The sequence below is a fragment of the Protopterus annectens genome, chromosome 10.part0 (assembly GCF_019279795.1).
Source record: "Protopterus annectens isolate FY-2018-M chromosome 10.part0, PAN1.0, whole genome shotgun sequence".
Lineage (NCBI taxonomy): Eukaryota > Metazoa > Chordata > Ceratodontiformes > Protopteridae > Protopterus > Protopterus annectens.
Window position 1 is genome coordinate 650060649 of NC_056744.1, and position 23977 is coordinate 650084625.

General features: G+C 44.5%; 1 protein-coding gene across 1 annotated transcript in view; it reads right to left on the bottom strand.

The window, feature by feature from the left end:
- TTC4 (tetratricopeptide repeat domain 4) overlaps positions 1–23977 on the bottom strand; it is a 331051-nt gene that overhangs the window by 167849 nt on the left and 139225 nt on the right. Inside the window, exon 6 of the mRNA XM_044085498.1 lies at positions 15333–15419. Coding sequence (XP_043941433.1) covers positions 15333–15419 — 87 coding nt within the window. The remainder of the gene's footprint in view (positions 1–15332; positions 15420–23977) is intronic.

The window sequence follows — 23977 nt, forward strand, 5'->3', positions numbered from 1 at the left end:
TAGAAGCGTAATTGCCTGTGAACATCCAATTTATGGAGAGTGTATTCTGCTTCATTAGAGAATTTTGGAAAGAAAACTGGTAGTTCTAGAGATTGTTGAAGACAGAAACTAGAACAAACCTTTGGGACAAAGGATGGATTAGGCCTAAGTGATACTCTATCCTTGTGGAAAATCAAGTACGGTGGTTTAATAGACAGGGCTTGAAGCTCTGAGACTCTTCTTGCAGAAGTAATAGCCACTAAGAATGCCGTTTTCCAAGACAGGTATTTTAATTTGCAAGTAGCAGCCGGTTCAAAAGGGGGAGATGTTAATGCGCGAAGCACCAAATCAAGATCCCACGGAGGTGCAGGATGAAAAACTGGTGGTCTTAACAGACTCGCACCTTTAATGAACGTTTTGCATAGTCTGCTGCTCATCAAAGGAGGATCCGTGGATTCATGGAACTTAGAGATAGCAGCTAGTTGGACTTTAATAGTTGAGACAGAAGATCCCTGATTAAACAGGGATGTTAAGAATTTCAAAACCTCTGGGACAGGAGCAGTGATAGGGTCTAAGCCCTTGAGTTGAGCCCAGATAGCAAACCTCTTCCACTTACTGAGGTACAATTTGTTAGTGGTGGGTTTGTGGGCAAGATAAAATGTGAACAACTTCCGGGTCTAGTGTGTGCCTTCTAACTAAGGTTGGAAGTGGAGGAGCCAAGTTGTCAATTTCAGAGATTGAAGGGACTGATGCCAATGTCCCGACTGATGGATTAGCAAATCCGGGATCAGGTCTAAGGTCCACGGATCGTCCACTGCATGCTTTTTCAGGTAAGGAAACCATATCTGACGAGGCCAGTATGGGGCAATCAGAATCATTGAAGACCCCAGTTGAGAAGCTTTTGAATAACTTTGGGAAGGAGTGGAATTGGAGGAAAGGCATAAAGTAGCCCTGTTGGCCAAGGTTGTGCTAGAGCATCCATGGCTGGTACTTCCTGATGTGGCATCAAGGAGAAGAACCTTTGGCACTTGGTGTTTTGTGGAGTTGCAAATAGGTCGCAGCACGGCGTCCCCCATCTCTTGAAAACCTGGGCTGCTACTGTGCGGTTTAGAGACCATTCGTGAGGAGAGAGAATTGTCCTGCTTAATTTGTCCGCCAATACATTTGACTTTCCGGGATGTGGGTCGCTACCAAGAAGCGGTTGGTAGCTACAGCCCATTCCCACACTCTCATGGCCTCTCTGCAAAGGGGATACGATCTGGTCCCTCCTTGTTTGTTCAGATACCAAACCACCGACATGTTGTCTGTGTGGATGGCGATGATGCCCTGAGGAAGAAACTTGTGTAAGGCCTGTAGGGATAGAAGTACAGCCCTCATCTCCAACACGTTGATGTGGAGAAGAGCTTCGTCCGGAAGCCAGGAGCCCTGAACTAGCCTGCCCAGACAATGCCCCCCCCCAACCTATCTGGGAGGCATCTGTCGTCAGGGTAACCACTGGAGGGGGGAGAACAAAGGGTTTTCCCTGATCCAAGTTGGATGTCTGAAGCCACCAGCGAAGGTCCCTTTTGCATATTTCCGTAATCAAGATGTGATGATTGAGGGGAAGATCCTGAAAGGACCATTGAGTTGACAAGAGCCACTGAAGAATCCTCATGTGTAATCTTGCTAGAGGAACTAAAAGAACCGTGGCAGACATTGAGCCTAAAACCTGTAGGACCATCCTGGCTGGGGCTTTGGATCTCGAGATCAGAGCTTGAACTTGGCCCTGTAAAGTTCGGATCCTTTCGGCAGGAAGAAAGACGCGCATCAATTTTGAGTCTATCTCTGCTCCTATAAACTTTAAGCGTTGAGAGGGCAGCAAGACAGACTTTGACCAATTGAATGTAATCCCTAGGGAAACACCCAGGGAGATGGTGGCTTTGAGGTTGTCCATTAGTAGATGCCTGGTGGTGGCAGTCAGGAGCCAGTCGTCGAGATAGGGAAACACTTGGAATCCAAGACTTCTCAGGTGAGCCGTCACTACTGCCAAACACTTGGTGAACACCCTGGGGGCTGTGGTGAGACCAAAGGGCAGAGCACAAAATTGGTAATGACTGACTCCCAGGCTGAAGCGCAGATACCTTCTGGACGCCTGATGTATCGGTATGTGATAATAGGCGTCCTTGAGGTCTATGGAGCACATCCAAACATCCTTCTCCAACAACGGGAGAATGGATTGTAACGTGACCATTCGGAATTTGGATTTCGTGATGGATTGGTTCAATCTGCTGAGATCCAATATTGGTCTCAGGTCCCCTGTCTTTTTTGGCACTAAAAAGAACCTGGAGTAATTTCCTGATCCGATCTGGTCTGTGGGGACCGGTTGGATGACTCCTTTTTCTAGCAGCTTTAAAGCTTCTGCGGCTGCTATTTCCCTTTGACTGGGTGGTGGGTCCGGGATTCTCTTGGACGGTGGGGGCGAGTATGTGAATGGGATGGTGTAACCTCCGGCAATGATCCGAAGCACCCATCTGTCCTGAGTGATTGACTCCCAGGCTTTTAGGTGCTTGGCAAAACGACACCCGACTGGCTCTGGAGCAGCACAGCCGGGCAATCCCTCATGACGTGTGGGAGGCTGAAGAGCCACGAAAGGACTCGCGGTCTCCAGAATTGCGGGGCCCTCTGCCGCCTCTGGGACGGCGTCTCCCTGAAAAATTTCCCCGCCCTCTGCCTCTGGACGGGGAATCTTCCTGCTGTTGGGAGAAAAACTTGCGAGATTTTCGGAACCACATTTTCCCCCCTCCTTTGGCCTTGGGGTAAGGCCGAAAGGGAGTGGAATAACGGGCACCTACGGCAGATAACGTTTTTCCCTCTTGCTCACAGCGGGTAAGGGTGTCTTTCACCTTGGGTCCAAACAATGAGGACCCATCAAAGGGAGCGTCGGCGAAGGAAGACTTGAAGGCCTCCGCAAACTGACACAAGCGGAGCCAGGCTTGTCTCATGAGAGCCACGCCTGTGCCTGCCGCTCTACCGCCCTTCGGCCGCATAGGAAATGAGGCACATGGACGAGTTAGAAATTGACGTAAGGATAGCCAACTGAGAGCTAACCGACTGGGCTAGCTGCTCAGGTAGAGTTACCCGAGAGGAATCTGACAACTCCTTGACCAGATCCCTCTGAAGCCTGGTAAAATGTGCCAAATAATTCAGAGACCTTAAGGTAAAGGCCGCTGAAGTCAGGGTGCGCTTCCCACCTATCCATACTCCTAGACTCCTTATTAGGAGGATGGATGGACGTTGAAGCCTCTGCCACGTCCTGTTGTGTAGCAGATGCCACCACCATGGCATCTACAGCCACGCCTTTAGTAAGGAACTCCTTCTCGGGGGTGCAGATAAAAATTTATTTGGACGAGAAGGGACTGGTTCCACGGTATCTGGATGTTCCCCGCCCGACAAACTAAATCCAGAAGCTCGTCAAGGCGGAGACACCCAGGAGGCGGAGGGCTGAGCCCCAAAGGCCTTGAGGAGCACTGACTCGTCAGCAGAGGGGGGTTTGGATATCCAGCCGCCTCGTTGTTTGAGGATCTCTAAGATGTCTGCAAATGAGACATCATCCGAGGACGACTGGGACCCTCTGCATCATCCATATCAGTGTCCGATGTAATAGACTCGGGGAGTCCACGTGCTTCCTCTTGCACGATCTCTTCCTTGGGGGTTCCTCTGAAGACAACTCCGAAGAACCCTCAGGAGGAGGGGAACCCCCACTGGGGGTAACCTCAGGCCTCGGGGCTCCGCTGATTACGGACAGGGGAACTGCCAAAGACCCAGTCTCCACGCCCAGGGAAGGTGCTGGTAAAACCGGAGAGATGGCCGAAGAGGACTTGGCCAAGGCACTCCTCATGGCCCTGAAAGCCGGACCCCAGAATCCTGGGAGTGTCCGGACTCCGGAGCCGTGATAGCCGACGGAAGTCCCGCAGCCGAAGCACCGAGGGGGAGGCTCGGAACCGAAAGCATAGGTCCCGAAACATCACCCCCGGGTCCAGCCGAAGAAGTCCGCGTACCAAACTCGGACCCGAGGCCGGGTTGGAGTAAGGGTCGGAGCCGACCCTGAGATCTCCACCGGCTCCAACAGCACCTGCTCCGACGGAGCCGAAGCAGTCGGAGGAGGAATGGCAATGGGGTGGGCCAAGGTCATCGGCTCCGAAACCAGCTGGGTCGGAACCGAAACAAATTTTTGGAAGACTGGGGACTGGAACAGTCTTTGTAGCACCCTGTCTATATCAGAATCCGACATCCTCGAAGACCGAGAGGAAATAGAACGGGTTCGAGAAGGCCTCTCCATCGGCCCCAAAGGGCTAGGGGACCGGCTCCGAGGCGACTCGATGAGTATCGGCGCCGAGGGAATACTCACAGCAGATTCCATCGGTGCCGAGGTAGACTTGGCGCCGAGGAGGAAGTGTCTGAGCGGGCGACCTTGTCGGCTCCGAGTGCAGCGGAGCCGCCGAAGGTGACCCGCCTCTCGATGCCCCAGCCATCGGCTCCGAAGCCAGAGGAGTCGATACTGGTGGCATCGAGGCAGACCATTCAACCTCGGCTCCAAGTCTTTGGAGCCAAGGAGAGGCCTGCCTAAGTTTCTTGGCAGTCGGATCCGACGGACTGGTCGGAACCGAAGCCCTTTTCTTTTTGGCCGGAGCAGGAGAGGATGCCAAGGCTTCTTCAAAGGAAGGTTTAACTAACCCCTTAAGAATCAATTTATTTTTCCTCTCCTGGAGGACCCTTGAGGAAAAAGCGTGACATACACTGCACGACTCCTGCAAGTGCTTTGCCCCGAGACAATATACACAGAGCGAATGATCGTCTGTGATAGACATTTTAAACCCACATTTCGAACATTTTTAAAGCCCGAAGGCCTAGGGGTTTGAGACATGATGTTACACTCACTTTGACAGGAAAGTAAACAACTAAACTCTTGCTGATGATAAAGCTAAGCTTACTGCAAACACTTCCTGAAAAAAAAGGACAGGGAACTCTAAACCAACTATAGAACACTAGAGACCCTGTAAATATTAAGGGTTGACAGTCCGGGAAGGCCCTGGATGGAGGGGGGCCGAAAACAAACTCAACCCAATCACACACAACAATTTTACAATCCAATCGTACACAAAAATTAGCGATAGCCGTTAAAACAGCTTTTGTGAGCAAATTTAGCAAAAAACTGACAGAAAGTTAGTTAATAAAAACTACTCAGCCCAGCCAGCTCGAGACCACGTCTTCGCAGGGAAGCGGCAAACGAGATCTGGGGGACTGGTAGTGGTGCATCCTGGGATATAGTAAGCTCAGCCAATAAGAGACTTCGCTCTTTGGCATAAGCGTGCCGAGTCGGAGCCGAGGGATCGGCTCCGAACCCATCATTCAGAATGTAGGCGAGATAGGATCACATAACATCTTATGTTGCTATCTATTATTACACCTAGTAGTTTTGTTTGTGAATCGGCATTAATTTTAGTATTATTCCTGCAGCTGCAATGTAGAAGGTGTTGGGGGTCATGAGTTTTGTTTCATTTGAGCATGAGCTGATGGTTAGAGAGGCATAGCTCGGTATCGGAGAATGATTTTTGGGTTACATCATGGAGGTGTTGCAGGTTATTAGTGGCACATACAAGTGTTGTGCCATCTGTATATTGTATAGTTGAAGCCAGTGATGTAGCACTATGGAGGTTGTCTGTAAAAATAGTGAAGAGTAGCAGCCCAAGAACTGAGCCTTGAGGTAGTCATAGTTTGACGGAAAAAGGAGGGGAATAGGGCATTAAGCCATTTTACAGCCTATTGCCGGTTCAATTTGGAGAGTGTATTTAATAGTTTGGGGTGGGAGACCATATCAAAGGCCTTGGACAAGTCTAGAAAGACAGCACAGACCATTTTACCATTGTTTCTGAGTTGGTTGATGGTATTGGTTAAACTGAGGAGTGCAGTTGTGGTACTATGATGTGGCCTAAAACCATGCTGAAATATTGCTAACGTGGTTGAAGGTAAGAATGAATTAGTTGGGAGTGGATACATCTTTCGAGGAGTTTAGACAGTGGATAGTGAATAGCAATTGGTCTGTAGTTGGTCAGCTCTGAGGAATTTCCACCTGTGTGTAAAGGGATAATGTGTGCCATCTTCCATATTGCTGGGACATGTTGCTCTGCTATGGACCTGTTAATAAGGATCAACACTGGATAAGATATGGCTAAAGCTGCTAGTTTTAAATATTTGGCTGGTAACTTGTCAGCTGCTATTGAAGAGAGTTTGAGCTTTTTCAGTAGTTTCTTAATGGTAGCTGTGGGAACAGGCTGAAAGAAGAAGGAGTTGCAGTTAACATTGAGAGGTTTGAAGGCTAGTGATGGTTCTGTGGAATTACTTTTAATTACAGATGGTACACTTTCAGTGAAGTATTTATTGAATTCTTCTGCAATGGTGGTAGGAAAATGTAGTAAGTCGGGAGAAGGGGTGGTGGAATGTCTTGGGTGAAGAATGGCATTCCAAAATTTTTGGGGGATATGCTGATGTTCATGTTGCAGGTTATAGTAGAAGTTCATGTAAGATATATATATATATATATATATATATATATATCAAGATTTACTATCAAAATTGTGAATTATACAACAAAATGCATTCATATGAACAACTCACAAACACTTGACGATGGCAGATTAAGTAGGTCAGTATGTCGAATGTCATGCTGAGTATTCAAATCCAGCATTATTCAACATAGTATTTAACCTGCACCTTTTATAACAGTAAGTTAAGTTCTGGTTTTCAGCAGTATGAACGAAAAACGAAACAGTGAACTTAACGTTTTTGCAGGGAGCAAGCTCCCCCTGCAAATTATATATTCCAACTCCAAGATCGCACTACAGTGAGGAAAAGGATAAATTCCCAAATCCACACTGTACCACAGTCTCTATTCATAACATCAACCATGTCTCAGCAAATGCAGAGTAGGATTTGCTGCACTGGACACTCGCAAACAAGAAGGTCGGCAATATGGGATTCAGCCAACTGTAATTTCACACACATCCTGTGTTTGCCGAACCTTCATTCTTTATTTTGATAGTAAACCATATATGTACGTGTACACACACACACACACACACACACACACACACACACACACACACACACACACACACACACACACACACACACAATCTAAAATCAACACCCTTTTCCCCATTTTCGACATGGGGTAAAGGTGTCACGTCAACTGTCACCATTTCTCTTGATTCATTACCACTTTCCTACCTTCTTTGACAGTCAAGCCCAACTGTGGAAGGTCTTCTCTCACACAATCCATGTCTTTGCTGGATGCCCTCATTTCTTCCTGTCTTCTTCCTTTTTGTCCCAAATCTTCTTCACCAGATTTTCTGCATTTCTGCATATATGCCTGAACCACAGTAATCTGTTCTTTTTGACCTTCTCTGCATTTGGAGCTAATTGGGCTTCTGCTCTAATGTGCTCATTTCTTCATCTGTCCCACACTGTGCATGCTACCACCCATCTCAGGCGCTTCATCTCCATCATCTCTAGCTTCAACTGCTCATCCTTCACTGTCTAGGTTTATGTACCATACAATAGTAGTGGTCACAACACTGTTTTGCACACCTTAATTTTTAGCTTCTTTTTCATTCTTCTGTCATGCTTTATCCCCAAAACAGTCTGTCAGTTGACTGCATCCCTTACGATTCTAGCTTTGACCTCATCATTCAGACTTCCCTTCACTTTTCAACCATGCTTCCCAGGTACTTGAAGCTGTTAATTTGCTCTACTATATTCCCTTCCATCTCAATTCTCAGCTTGCTTTGACAGCCCCCCCCCCCCCAACATGCAGCCACTGCAACCATCTTACCTGTACTCACTTTCATCCCATGTGCCTTCAGTTTGCATTACATTTCCTTATCCTTTGCAAAGGTTCAAGTTTAGACTCTGCATACAGCAACTTTATTGATCTGTCCCCACAAACATAATGAAAAAACTCCTCATCCAACTGAAACCATGCTCCAACGCACCAGATAATTTACCTGCATCCTTCCTCAAACTATCTGCCAACACATAGCCTTCCCTATCCCCATCATAATAAATAGGTCCACCCAATAATATGTTCCCTCACTTTGGAGACAAGCATTCATCATCCCACTCCATAAAGGCGGTAAAAACACTGACACCACTAATTTCTGTCCTACTGCCACACTTTCCCCACTCTCAAAGGTCCTGGAAAAACGTATCCACTCACAGCTGATGCTTTATTTAACACAAAACAACCACCTAACCCCCACACAACATGGATTCCATCTTGGCAACAGTACCATCACTGCATTCTTCTCCTTTCTCGAGTCCATTAACCATGCTCGTGTCTCTGGCAAAATCATATCAACCCTGGTTCCTAGACCTTTCCAAAGCCTTTGAAACTGTCTCCCACCATATACTCCTGTCAACTCTCCTCCCTCAATCTCAACACCCCATTGAAATTGCCCCTCACACCAAACTGCTCGGTGTCATTACACAACATCTAAAATTCGATTTCCACACTCAAACTAACATAAAAAAACCCACCAAACATTAGGACTCCTATATAGGCATAACTATTATCTCACCCCCTCCACCAGAAAGACCCTTGCCTCCACATACCTTCTCCTCTCCCTAATGTATGGCACTCCTCTGTTCTCGAATCTTCAGCTTGACATTCAAACTAAATTAGAAGCCTGCTACAATAAAATCTGCAAATTTGCCAGCAACTCTAGGAACTCATCCCATCACTGCATCTCCCTCCACTCACTGCAATGGCTCGAGCTTCCCAACTATATGAACCTCCTTAAACTCACCACTGCCTATAAGCTCATATTTTACCCATCCTCCTGTCCCTCTCTCTCTCTCCACCTCCTTAACCCCCTATATTTCTAATTGCTCACTTAGGTCAGAAAATCAGAACCTACTCAAAATCTACAAACCTTTACGGCCATCTGGACACACTCAGCTACCCTGCTCCTTAGCTAAACTATGGAACTCTCTTCCTCCCTCCCTTAGAAATACTCATAACCACTCTAACTTTAAATCCCTCCTCCATTCTTACCTATCTTCAAAGTGGAAATTCCCTTGCTCCTTCCCCACATGGGACCCTCCTATATCAGAATCCACCTTCTAATTCTGTGCATCACCTCTAAACTCACATCATTAGCCCTCCTACTTCTCCTTAACCTCCAAATTTTGTTAATAGTTTATATCCAACAACTTCTCATCCTAAATTGTAATTCACTGTTAAATGACCCTTAAACTGTACTGTTGCTAGATTTTTACTACTATTATTGTGGAATGTAAAATTTATGTATTTATTTATTCCAGTTTGGTGACCTGGGAGGTCCACTGGGCCAAAAGCCCATTTTCAGTGGAGGCCCGGGGAGAAAAGCTCCACAATACAATGTTACAAGACATAATGATACATTTTTTTTTTTTTTTAGAAGTACAAATAAAATTCAAAGATAAAAAAGATTTACATACAAAAGAACATTGTGACAACCTACATCTTTGGATCACATTTTTAGAAGTACAAATAGAATTCAAAGATAAAAATGATTTACATACAAAAGGTTGATTTTTTTAAATCCTAGGTAGTAAGCATTCAAGTTGGTAGTCCTTCAATTCAGTAATATTTGAAGTTAAGGAAAGAGTCTAGGAGGATGATAGGAAAATTGCATAGGGTTGGGAGTAGTTGTTAGTTACCTTAGCAATGTGTGACTAAGAGAGAAATATTTCACTGTTAAATGACTCAGACTGTGCAGTTGCTAGATTTCATTATTGTAGAATGTATTTTTTTCCCCCTGCAGAATGCTGCAAAAAGCTGTATGACTTCTTTGCTTTGTATGTGTATATGCCAATATGTTTGTCATTGTTACTGGAGCTTTTCTCCCCGGGCTTCAACTGAAAACGGGCTCTTTTTAGGCCCAGTGGACTTCCCTGGTCATCAAACTGAAATACATAAATAAATAATCACCAGTATGAACACCGGTGGGCTCAAAGCTGAACTGTGATGTACAACCATTTCCACTGAAACCCCCTCTGTGAGCTTTGTAAGCCTGAACTAGATGACATCCCAGGCTGTATACTACATGAACTACAAAATGAACTGGCACCTCACCCAAGTGTCATGTTTAATCATAGCCTCACCTCGGGCTTCGTGCCCACCGAGTGGCGGACAGCTACAGTTATCCCGCTCCACAAGGGAGGATCTGCCTTGGATCCTGGGAATTACCGTCCCATCAGTCTGACAAGCCTGATCTTCAAGGGCATGGAACGCATTATCATGGAACTTATAAACAAAGACATTGGCAACCTTCAAACACTGTTCCCCACCCAGTTTGGGTTTGTGAAAGACCGATCTTGTCTCCTGAATCTGATTGACTTCTTCGAATCAGTCTCCAGAGCTGTGGACGAGGGTAAGGTGGTCCACACAGCCTATCTGGACCTCGCCAAGGCCTTCGACACCATCCCCCACTCTGGAATCATAGATAAACTTACTAAGCTGGGCATAAATCCCTACGTCACTCGATGGGTTGCCAACTAGCTTACTGACAGAACCCAGACTGTAAAAGTAGCAGACTCCAAATCCAGCTCCAGACAAGTGGAGTACCTCAGGGTTCAGTCCTGGGACCACTCTTGTTTGGTATCTACTTCTCTGAAGTACAGGCCAACACTAAGGGACTCTGGCTAACAAAGTTTGCAGATGACTGCAAACTGGGAGCCATTATTGAATCCCCAGATGATGTGGATATTCTACAAAAGGGCCTTACAGAAACATATGGCTGGTGCCAGAGCCGTGGGCTCAAGCTTAATACCAAGAAATATATAGTTATCCCCTTTGGAAAAAAACATGTACCCATGAATTACCACATAGGTGGCAGGACACTAAACATCGTAAGTGTGATGAGAGACTTAGGGACACAGGTGGACAGTGGTCTCACTTTTGATAACCACATCGCCACAACAGTCAGGAAATCCTTCTATGTGGCACACCTCATCACTAAGGGCTTTTCATCCAGAAAAAAGGAGGTAATTGTCCCACTGTACTCATCCCTCATTAGACCCATTATAGAGTATAATGCCCCATTTGGCATGTACCTCACAAGACATCTGCAACAGCTGGAAAGGCCACAGAAATACCTCACGAAAAGAATCACAGGCCTAAAGCAGATGCCATATGCTGACCGTCTAAAAACCTCCAGCTATACTCTGTGGCATATCGTCTACTCAGAGGCAATCTCTGCTTAACATACAAGGCCATGTCAAACCCTGAGCTGTTGGATATGCTTCATTTAAAGAAATCCCAATCCCTCAGAGCCACACGCTCCAAGGATCTAAACCTTGTCATCACAATGAACAAAACATGCTCAAGGGATAGGCTCCTGACCCAGAGACTCCCCATACTCTGGAATAGACTGCCCATACATGTCAAGCAGAGCGCCTTATGGGCCCTCTTCAAAAGGAACCTTGATGATTGGATGGGAGATAGGAAATTCACCCCGGGGATCATGTCAGTCGCCCTGCTAGACAGGGGCCCAGAGACATAAATATTGCGGGAAGAAATATCCAGGGAATTGTTATGGCTAGGCTTGCATAGGCCCTAGGGCCGATAGCCTAGTACCAACCTATGAACACTGCTCATACTTGTGTCTTTGGGTCCTTGTACATAGCCTAATTCTACCAATGTTTTTCGGTCTCTGGACCATAGCATGACTGCCCAGATTAGCTTTTTTGGGACCCTGTCATATGCTTTCTCCAAGTCTAGGAATACCTAGCCTATTTCCTCTTCTTGAGGTGCTAGAGCCCTGAATATATAATTGAACTCTTGTGCGTTTTCACCAATTAACTTTAATGTCAACAGAGACAAGGCTGAAGACCTAGCAACCTTCTCTGACCACTGCTTGCCATGAATTGTGGCAAGCAGTGGTTTATGCCATGTGCTGATTGTTACACTGGGGATAACTGCAAGCACCAATTCTAACCCAGTACCCTTTTGTTACTAGGAGGAAGTCTCTCAGAGTTGCATGATGCCCACTCTTGCATATGATCTCGTGTCAGTCTTTCTTGTTGAACCATGTATAAGCCATCATCAAACCATTTGCCAGACAGAAGTCTACAATGGCCTCTCTCTCTATTTCTGTTGCCCCACCCATGTGGACCATCATATCCTGTTCTTTTTTATCCTGATATGTGAATTCAGGTCCCCCATTGTCCACACAGACTCATGTTGTCCTGCTTTATCTAGTAGGTTCTGCAACTGCTGCCCGAATGCACTCTTTTCCTCACTGGCACAACCCAGCTGTGGGGCACAGTCTGTTATGAACACGGCACTATCCTTATACTGGAGTCAAACTGCCATGAGTCTGTCCATAGTTCTGGTGACATCCTTCACTGTCTTTTTCTAGTGATATAGCAAGTATAAACTACTCATTAAGTAAAAGACACTGCACATACTACATACTCAACCTACACTAAGCTACCTAAATATGAGAAAAAACTCTTAATAAAATCACAATACCAGCTGGGGAGGAATAGCAAAGGCAAAATTTTCCAGAGAAACACTGCAAAATTATACAGAAAAATGTGGAGCCCTCAATGACATGACCGAATACTTCAGGCAGTAAATGAGATCTGAGGTACTGAGGTGGGGTGCATGGAATTATGGGCAGGGGAGAAGTCAGAGCCCTGGAACCGATGCACTTCAGAACAAGTGGCGAGGTCAAATCTGACAACCCATACTTAAATCGGACAAAAACAAACAGACAGCACTGGATTGATACTTGAAAACAACCCTTTGTAAATACACTTCTGTATATTGGCTTCACATGCATCTACCACTATGTGGGGCTAATGTGCCACATTTCATTTCAAGTACTTGATGCAAATATAATTTCTGTAAATATTTCTAATACCTATGAAGGCACAGTGTCATATACATCTACATTCATGACTACTAACTGCTGAGATTCTTGCACTAATTGTATGCATTCATACACACTTTCTTGTTTTTTTAAACATACTCTGTACTTTTGTGCCCAGGTCATGACTGAAACGGGTCAGTAAATTAGCTCACTTCATCTGCTTATCAAATTGTAACTAAATAAAATAAAATATTCCACAATATTGGCAGTCGGCATTTGACTGATTTGATATTCCCTGCTACTAAAACAATGCTCAATATATACACACGTTGATATATCCATCTACACACACACACATTATATTACATATAAGGGTCCCATTCATTTGGATCATATTTGGCTGAATCACAAAATTGAAAACAGACTTACCTGAATGTTCATAGTGTTGAAATCTAACTTTTCAGAATATGGTTTAGCTATGCATAATACTGTAAAAGACAAACAGGAATATGTGGAAATGTATGAAGATACTTGCAAAGTCAATCAAGATGATAACTGGTGTTACCTATAAACAAATACTGGTGGTTCAGATTCTATTTGTGGGCCAGCAGTGACTTACTGTGTGAATGTGTTAGTGTATACACACCTACGTACGTATACACTATGTTGTCCTTTTTTTTTTTTCTCTATGCTGTGTGATCACTGAGCTGGTACAATTACGTAAGGTGGATACAGGGGATGAGAGGGGTGCCTACCCTCCCCACCAAAATTTTTTTAAGGTACTATCAGTATGAAGTATTATATACTGTGTAATTAGGGTATTCAACTATTTGGTTTCAATGTTTTCGGATTCAAACAAATGTGCTGGAATCAAAAGTTACATACTTGTGAGTAAATACACATATTTTTAACCATGAATAATCGAGTCACAGTTGCTTTACGAAACACTCATCAATCACAACTGATTGAAAGGATGAAAACAAAATTGCAGGGGGCATGTCCCCTGCATTCCTGAATGTGTATGTGTGTGTGTCTGTGTGTGTTATATTTAATTTATATTTCTATCAATTCCACAGTTGCATAACAATAGGGAAAGGCTTAAGCTCCCCAAACCAACAGCAATCCTACTGTCACATAGAAACCTACGTACAAGGACAGACAAATTGATCAGTTGTGACTGCGCAGTAAGGAGCTGATCCAATACTCAATACAAGCGTAGCAGCAAAACATATTTAGTATATACATTTACTCTAAAACACACCTGGCCCAGATCCAGTTCATCGCACAGAAACGCATCAAAAACCTCCGCAGATATCAAACATTGTTTTTGAAAGGGGGGAGCCCCCATGTATCACCCTTTGCTGCATTTCTAACTGTATTAACTAAGTGCGCAACAGTGGTGAAAAAGAAAACCATCCTTACCTCATTTTCTGCAATCTTGCATGCTAACTTCTTGTGATTGCTTGTGATGCAATTGTTGCGTTACAATACAAACTATTCTGACCAACACCCTATTGCTCACATCTGCAGTGAAGACACACTATAAATATGCACACACACAAATGCACACTAAATATATACTTACATTTTTCATACAAACTGTTAAGTGTGTATAGCAAATGCACATGTTTAAGCCATTACAAAAGTATTTTTTTTTAATCCTGGAGTCCTATAATCAGTTAATCAATGAAATAAGATAAGTGCCACAGTGAGAAAAATATAATATGTAGGCACTGTACTTGTTTACATGTTATTAAACATATAAAGGCATGAATCACAGAGAAATATGGTTAGTATAAGCCTAACTTACAAAATGTCATATACTACATACATTCTTCATCACATATTAAATTTTTTAAAATATTCATATTTGATTATCTTTTACAGTTTAGCTGCAATACAAGTATGCAAGTTAAAGTTCTGCCTAGAGACACCACATACTTCAGTTCCTAAAAATCATATGCAACATATTTAGTATATACATTTACTCTAAAACACACCTGGCCCAGATCCAGTTCATCGCACAGAAACGCATCATATCTATAGGAAGAGGTAATGTGCTAAATGAGCAACAGTCTTACCTCAATAGTGCCAGTGTAGGTAAGATGCTGTATTTTTCAGCACAAATTGGGAATTATTGATAATCATGTGTAGTTACACCTTTAGACACAGTGCTTTCCTTTGTTTAAATTCACAGCATATGACATGTATGATAGACACTGTAGCAGTATCCCTTTATTAACCAGATGGACATTTGCCAAGATCATCAGGCTTAATACAAAAGCATGCATAGCTATAAAGAATATGAATCGGCATTTTAATAGAAACTTTCTTTTAGAAAATTATGTATAATATTCTAGTAAGGGGAGTTTCTTTTCATTTGAAGAAGCTGTCAAGTTTGCTAAAAACAAAAGCAGACTAGGTAGTTTCAATACTGGCTATTTTATTTACACTTACCTTGATAGCTCTTAGTAAGACTTCTTTCTCAGACAGTTGTTTTTTCTCCTTGAGCCTAGCTTTTCTTGCATCTCTTTCTTTAGCTCGCTTGTGACAAAAAAAAAAAAAAAAAAAAACATAAGCGCCACATAATTTTCCATCCTTCCGATGTAATCGTTAAGTACGAAATGTACTTAAGGCAATTTAGAAATTGTATATTTATATTACCATCATATTTTAAGACAAAGGTCTGCAGAAAAAAAGAAGTTATGTCTTACCATAACGTTCCATCTGTGTTGTAGATCTTTGTCCATTCATTACAAACAGGACTTCGGTTCTGTCCTCGGAACCGATACAGCCGTTTCCAAGCTACCGCCAGCCAAAAACTCTCAGCTAAGACCTACCCATAATGCCCCTCTCCTAGTTACTTCAGAACGCGTGTGCCCACCCCTATATAATAGAGGAAGTAATAGAAAAATAGTAGAAGGCTCTGTCTGAGCAAATATCCTAACCAGGAGTTCCTAAAGTCCACCAGGAGTCCAGGCAGGGGGAAGGAGGGCGGGAAGTAATGAATGGACAAAGATCTACAACACAGACGGAACGTTATGGTAAGACATAACTTCTTTATCTGATGTTGTAAATCTTTGTCCATTCATTACAAATAGGACAGAGTCTCCAGCTACTGGAGTCCTGGGTGCCCTAAGGAAGGATATTCCTTAGCACCATAGAGCCAAAAGATGCTCGTCCCCTGGAGGCCAAATCCAATTTATAATGAGAAATAAAGGTTGAGGTCTTGTCCAAGTAGCTGCTGCGCAGATATCATCCATAGAGGCTCTGGAATGAAATGCTACAGAAGTAGCCATAGATCTGGTAGAATGAGCCTTTATTCTGGAAGGTAAGGATAGCTTATTCTGTTGGTAGATAAAAGTAATGACAAGCCAGGAGGATAAAGTCACTTTGGAAACAGGTTTACGCAATCTGGGTCCTGCAAAGGCCACAAACAATTGATCTGGTTTCCTGAAAGATTTAGTCCTGTCCAAATAACAACGAAGCTGCCGATGCACATCAAAGGTGTGAAAAAGGTACTCCCCTCTATTAGAATGCGGAGGAAAGAAAACCGGCAGGTCAATAGATTGGATAATGGAAAAAACAGAAATTACCTTGGGCAAGAAAGAGCTTTCTGGAGAAATTTTGGAATGAGGGGAAATGGGGGAGGCATACAGAGGACCCAGGGGTCAATTGTGCGTTAAAAGCATCCCACAGGGGCTACCCCTGAGGGGGGATCAGGGCAAAGTAGCTTCTGCATTTGTAGTTTAGGGGGGAAGCAAACAGATTGCAGCAAGGTTTGCCCCAGCGTCGGAAGATCCGATCTGCTGTTACAGGGTTGAGGGACCACTCGTGAGGCATCAGGATGTTCCTGCTCAGATTGTCCGCAATAAGGTTGGAACTCCCAGGAATGTGCGTTGCTATAAGAAAGCAGTTGGAAGCCATCACCCAGTGCCAAACCTTCATGGCTTCCCGACACAGGGGGTAAGACCTGGTTCCACCTTGCTTGCCGATATACCAGACGACTGACATGTTGTCTGACTGAATTGCAATGGTCCCAAGGATAGGGATGTATGGAACGCTTGCAACGCTAAGACAACTGCCCTCAGTTCCAGGACATTTACGTGCAAATTGGCCTCCATGGGGTACCAGGTGCCTTGGACCGTCTTTCCCTGGAAATGCTCCCCCACCCTAACAGGGAAGCGTCCGTGGTCACCGTGGCCGTGGGCTGGGAAAGACAGAACGGTCGACACCAAAGATTCGTTTGTGGCTTCATCCACCATAGCATTTCTTCCTTGCAACAGTTTGTAAGACATATGTTGGTCGAGTTAGAAACTACCATTGTGCAGAAAGGAGCCACTGCCGGATTCTCATGTGCAACCTCGCCAGTGGTGCTAACATAATGGCAGCCGCCATGGAGCTAAGAATTGAAGTACAAGACATGCTGGTACATAGGTCTGAGGAAGAAGGTCTTGGATTTGGTGTCTTATTTTCGAAAGCCTGTGAGGGGGGAAAGAGGCTTGGCAGGAAGTTGTGTCGAAGTCCGCACCAATAAATTCCAGTGTCTGTTGGGGACATTTGAAATTTGTTCTTGTTGATTGCAACCGCAAGTGGAGAGCGAGACCTTGAGTGTAAGAGAGGCTGCGGACTAGGAGATTCTTGGTCGGAGCAGTAAGGAGCCAATTGTCTAGATACGGAAACACCTGGAAACCTTGTAGTCGAAGATGAGCTACCCCAACTACCATACATTTGGTGAACACTCGAGGGGGGGGGGCTGTTGAGAGACCGAATGGCAGTGCCCTGAACTGGTAGTGATTGGCCAGCCGTAAGCGGAGAAACCTCCGGGAGCGGTGATGCATCTTTATGTGGTAGTACGCGTCCTGGAGTTCTATAGAGCACATACAGTTGTCCCTCCCTAGGAAGGGAAGAATGGACTGTACCGTAACCATCCGGAATTTTTGACATTTGAAAAATTTGTTCAACAGGCTGAGATCCAGGATTGGTCTCCAGTCCCCTGTCTTTTTTGGCACTAAAAAGAACTTCGAGTAAAACCCGGATCCTGTCTGGTCTGGTGGGACTGGTTGGTCGATTCTTTTTCTTAGCAGCTTTTCTATTTTTAAGGCTGCTAATTCCCTCTGATTGGGGGGTACATCGGGGATTCATTTGATGGGTCTGGGAGTTAAATCGAATGGTATTTGGTAGCCTCTGGATATTATTCTCTGCACCCAAACATTGGTAGCAATAAGATGCAGGCTGGTAGGTACAGAGAAAAACGACTCCCGACTGCTTCCAAAGGAATGCAATTGGGCCGCTGCTCTGGAGCGCTGGTAAGGTCTGCCAGAGAAAGAATCTCTAGTGCCCTGGTTATGCGGACCCCATCTACCCCAAAAGGGGCATCTTCCAGATGAGTTGTCCCCTCTGCCCCGGGGGGGGGGGGGGATTGTTCACCACGAGTGTCACAAAAAGATCCTTGGGATTTCTTGAACCATTTTTCCTCCCTTATGGTTCCTGGAGTAGGACATCTGGGGGTTGGAAAAGTGTATGCCCACAGCAGACAAGGTCTTTCAGTCTTCCTCACTTCGTGCAAATGTGTCTCGTTACTTTAGGTCCAAAAAGTGCAGATTTGTCAACAGGTGCATTGACGAAGGAAGATTTAAAGGGGTCTGCAAAGTCACACAACGCATCCAAGCATTACGTCTCATGACTATGCCTGATGCGGCAGTTTGAGCTGCCCCCTCGTTGGTGTGAGATATCAAACGTATCGAGGAGTTAGAGATGGATTCAAGGGTAGCTAGCTGCGAGGCGACAATGTCACGCACATCATCAGGCAGTACCCCTGCCAAAGAGGAAGACATTTCAGAAATTAGGTCTCTTTGGAGGCGGGTAAAGTGTGCCAGACAGTTCAGCGACCGAATGGCAAAGGTCGCTGAAGCATAGGTCCGCTTCCCTAGTCTGTCCATGGTCTGGGACTCCCTGTTCGGAGGATGGACAGTGGAACTATCTTCTGCCAGTTCCCTCTTGGTGGCCGCCACCACGACCATAGAATCAACTGTCAACTGCTTGGACCAATCGGGCTGGTCTTCAGGTGCAGATAAAATTGTCTGGCCTCCGAGGGACAGGTTCTACGTTGTCCGGGACCTTCCAGGCATGCTGCACAATGAGCTTAACAAGGTCACCTGCTGGTGGGGTCACCCAGGAAGTAGATGGCTGGGCATGGAAGGCCTGCAAGTGCACCGATTCCTCAGAAGAAGGGTTAGAGGACATCCAGTCTCCCCGCTGCTTGAGAATTTTGAGAATGTCTCCAAATGTCTCCCCCTCATCACAATTAGCGTCTTCGGTGATAGATTCCTCCAGAGAATCAAGGTGTTTCCTCTTGCACTGTTTCTTCTGGGGGGGGGGGGGCTCCCCAGTGGGATCTTCTGAGGAGAACTCTGGAGAAGGGGTTCCCTTCAAAGGGGGGGGGGTCTTGCGACTCCCGTGCCAGTGGTCCCAAAATAAGGGGTTGGGACAGCTGCATGCTGGGGGGGGGGGGTTCTGATACTGATGTCATTGGTGCTGACTGCGAACCTGTGGAGGCAAGGACCCTCTCCATCACCTGGAAAGCAGGCCCACCAGAGAAGGGATGGGAGCCCGGAACCGGGAAGGACAACCTCGGAACCGGGGTCACACCGCACCCTGAGGAGCCCACCTCCAGGTGAGGAGCTCCGAGAGGACTGGAAGCCATCAGAGCCATGGACATAGATGGTACCAACGAGAAAATAGGTGCCAGGCTAGGTACCAAGGTACAGACGGTCCAAGCACTGCTCCGAGAGAGCATCGGCTCCGGTGGACCAAGGTGGCTGGTGCAGACAGGGGAAAAACTGCTGTCGGAGCCGAGACAGTGTGCACCGGGGTGGACATCGGTACAGAGATCTCCAGGACTTTGGTAGAGGCTGGAGGAGGATAAACAGGGGAAGATGTAGTAAAAGATTCCGAGCCAAGAGGGATGGAAGGTCTAGCTGGAATGGGCAATCCCCTACCTGCCAGAAGCTGGTCCACAACCCACACAAGGTCTAATTCAGGGAAACTCCTGGTGGAGCTAAAGGAGGCTGCTGAAGGAGAATCAGGTCTTTCTAGAAAGGGGCTAAACCTCTGCCCCAAAAAAGGGTCACAAGTTGGAGAGTTTGTTGTCCTAGCCAGATATTCGAGTCTTGGAGCCGATGGAGATGAAGAAACTATCGGCACAGTGGCCGGGGATGGTGCCGAACCAGGTACAGTCATAGGAGCCAATGTCAGATCCAAGGATGGCACCGAAGTTAATGGTGCTAAGGTTAGAACCGAAATAAGTCTGAATATCATGGATGGCACTGAGGGAAAAGATATAGAGCCTGGTGCCGATGAAGCATGGAGCAGACTCGGTTCCGTAACTGACTGATATGCAGGAACCAAGTAACTCCGTTTTTCCTTATGTTTTTTGGTCTTTGGAGGAGGTGAGACCTCCGACCCAAATAGAGCCTCCAAAAAAGATGTCTTGATTAAACCTTTTAAAATAAGCTTATTTTTACGTTCTACTAGTGTATGATTACTAAAACTAGCACAAATGTCACAGTCAGCTTTAATATGATCCACGCACAAACAGTAGACACAACGAGCGTGTCCATCCGGGTTGGGCATCTGATGCCCACACTTATCACACTGTTTAAACCCCAACTTAGCTTTGTCTGACATAGTAAGGCAACAAGGCTATCTATAGAAAAAACAAAATAAAGGAGAAAAAAGTGAGAGAATACCAATGACGGTATTTAAAAAATACCACAAGTGGTAAGGAAGGACCTATCAAAGGCAGGAGAGAGGGGACACTGCCAATGTTTGTGTCTTTCGGCTTTTCCCGGTTAGGGGTTGCTACAGCGGAACTCCGGTCCGCTAATGATTGGCAGTTAATTTTTACGTACCGGCTTGCCAGGCCTGACGCACAACATTCAACGAAGGTACGCCCATTCACGCATGTCTCCACGCAGAAGATGCTCAAGCTGAGAATCGAACCGGACAGCATCTTACTGTGAGGCGACAACGCTATCGCAGCACCACCACCGTGGGTAGACAGGGACAGTACCAATAATGGTAGAAATTAAATTATCAAGGTAAAGGGTAGGGAATAGAATTAGGTTATAGGTGAGAGTGAGAAAAGGCTAAATTGACAAAAAAATTTTGAGGAGAAACCATCTTAAAAAATGACATTTTCTACTTAGCTTTGAGAGAGAGAGATGGCTAGCACGTCTGACTAGGAACGCGGCAAATGAGATCTGAAGTAACAAGGAGAGGGGCATTATTGGTAGGGCTTAGCTGAGAGTTTTTGGCTGGCGTGAGCTTGGAAACGGCTGTATTGGTTCTGAGGATGGAACCGAAATCCTATTTGTAATGAATGGTCAAAGATTTACAACATCAGATGTGTTACTACACTGCATTAGATTCACTTTACAACTTAAACAAGCATTCCAATGAAATCTGTGTTCTAAACTAGGCCAAAAGGCAACTAAGGCATAACATTTCTACAGCCTAAAACTGGTCACTGTCATCAACTCTGGCATTACACTTATAATCACACAACTCTGAAAAGTCAGTGTAGTTTTCTCTTTGCCTAGAAAGGATTATATCCAGTGTGGGGCAGCGCATGAAGCAGTAGCCTGCAAAACGGGTTTTGGAAGCTTTGTCGACTTTTGTTCAACAAAAGTTTAAAAAAAGATTGAAGGAAGTTTAACCAACTCCCTAATGTGGTACGTTTTTGGTCAGTCAGACTAGATCCACATTACACCCAAAGTTTCCCAGGCCTCAGTCATAAAATTTGGATACTGTCATTAAATTCTAGCAACCAAATGAACAAAGCTCTCTCAGTAGTAAAGCATAACATAACATTGCTGCTAACAAATACCACTTATGGCCATGGCCATGAAAAACTACTACAGTACAAGTGGAGGCAGTCCTGTGCACTGGACTTGTTTTTAAAGCTGCCCCCTTAGCCATTCTCCAAAGCCATAGTGCTGGTCTCCTGAATATTTTTTTAAACTTTTTCACATCTGTTCATGTTCAGGAATCTTCTGGAAATGAAAAGTACTACTTGATCTTTATTTTGAGACATTTTGTAAGGTACACAAGATTCTTGCCTGGTTACAGCAAAAAATTCCAGTCAAAATACATCCATCTTAGTTAAATGTTTTGAACTTTAATGCTGTTTTTTTCTTATCTTACTAAGCAAGATGCATGCAGCTTTAACTGTAAGAAGTAAAAGCTGACAATTCCTCAGCACTAGTGTTTAGCAACCATATTTGTAGATTGACTTATTTTCTGTTTAAAATAGAACAACCACATGACATTAATTTTTTTTAAATGTGAAGCATGAAGCTAACTTGTTTTAAAACAAAGCAAAATGAAGTGACTGGGATTGTATATTTAGTTTCTCTGGGGAGGTTAGGGAGCACAGTAGAGCCTTTTATCTCAAATGCAGAAATGGTTCTACATTTTAATCCAGTGCCAAACATTCCAGCAACTTCAAAAGTTGATTCTGCATAGGACAAACTCAATAAAACTTGGCAATTAGGTTTTAAAAATACAAACTCTACTTTTCTTCTGATGCAGACCTTGAGAAGAAAACTCACTGCAATGGGGGGGGGGGGGGGTCAGAGTATACAGTTCTCTGCATAACACAACTAACTTAGCTGTGGCCATCAAATAAGACATCCTTTTCTAGCCTTGGAGCTTTTCCCCTGAATTAATTTAAGACGAGGAGAATAATTCTGATTCTTATAATGCTTCTTTTTAAGCTACCTTACAATTAATAAAAGGTTCTGAGTGGGTTGATTTTAAGCTATCTGTACAGAGACGGACTTTTCTCAGGACTTTAAAAAAATACTGTTTTCCATTTCACCAATAAATGTTTCATGCACTTCTGTATCCTTGTTGAATTTCCCCTGCTAGAACCGGGGAATGTATTTTCCCCCATCAATCTAGGCAGTCTTTCACTTCAGTAATAACAGAGTTGACCTGGATATCCAAGGCTGTCCATATTCATATTTTTTTGTTGTCAGTATAGGGAAATGACAGTTTTGGAAAAAGCTGCATGCGTTAAAAAAGGGCTGCTGCATTAACAGCAACTACTACATCTTTATAGACAGCTTCTTTCCACATGATACTTTGCAGTTCAGCAGTTATTGCACAACAGCATTTTTGTTGTACACATAAAAAGATAGATAAATTACTTTTTGGTTGTTCAGAAAAATGCATACTTGTAGCAGCCACTGAAGTCTGGTGATAAAAATTACAAGTATTGTATCCTGTATGACTTGTCTGACATCAAACAGTCCAGGAATGATGAAAAACTTAAGTACAGCATCCATACATCATGTTCATGACATTCTACTGAATGCTAGCAAATATGGATTCTTATGTAGCATACAGAATCAAAGGAGACCACAAACCTATCAATACTTAATGGCCACAGGTGAAAAGTTCTGTCTAATTTTTGTAGATCAATAAGGGCACATTTTTTAAAGGACTGCCATAGAGAATTAACAGCAAATTAGACTGAATGCATATGCAGTGATGGTAACATTCTCCTATATAAGCTCACCTACTACAGAAATCAACATGCACTCCAAGTGCACAAATGACTGGTTAGTATGTTTCCCCGTCTCAAACAGGCAGCTAATGCAATGTTACTCCCTCTCCTAATGAAAAGGATGGCTTTAGTGGCTTACACCTTCTTCAGCAGAGCTAACATCCTCTGAACTGTTAAACGGACAACAGTATGATGAAATTATTACAAAGAAGCCAGTCATCATCATGCTTTCACCCAATGGCAATGCTACACTACCATAAAGAAAAAAGAACTAGTCACAAACAATCCATCCAAAAGACATTCCTGCATACTGCCACAAAGTACAGTTTTGTACCTGCCATAAATGTAGATGTTCGAGTGTTCACACTGCTGCAGTCATCACACTCGGGTTATCCTGCCGTCAGGCGGTCCCGCAGTTGGCCAGAGTTCCAAAGTCTTGGTCCGGCGTCGGTTGCTGACGCTTCTTCCCTGACGTCAGTGCGCCAGGGGTATATAAGAGGCATCCAATGCCATTTTCTTCAGTTTTTCT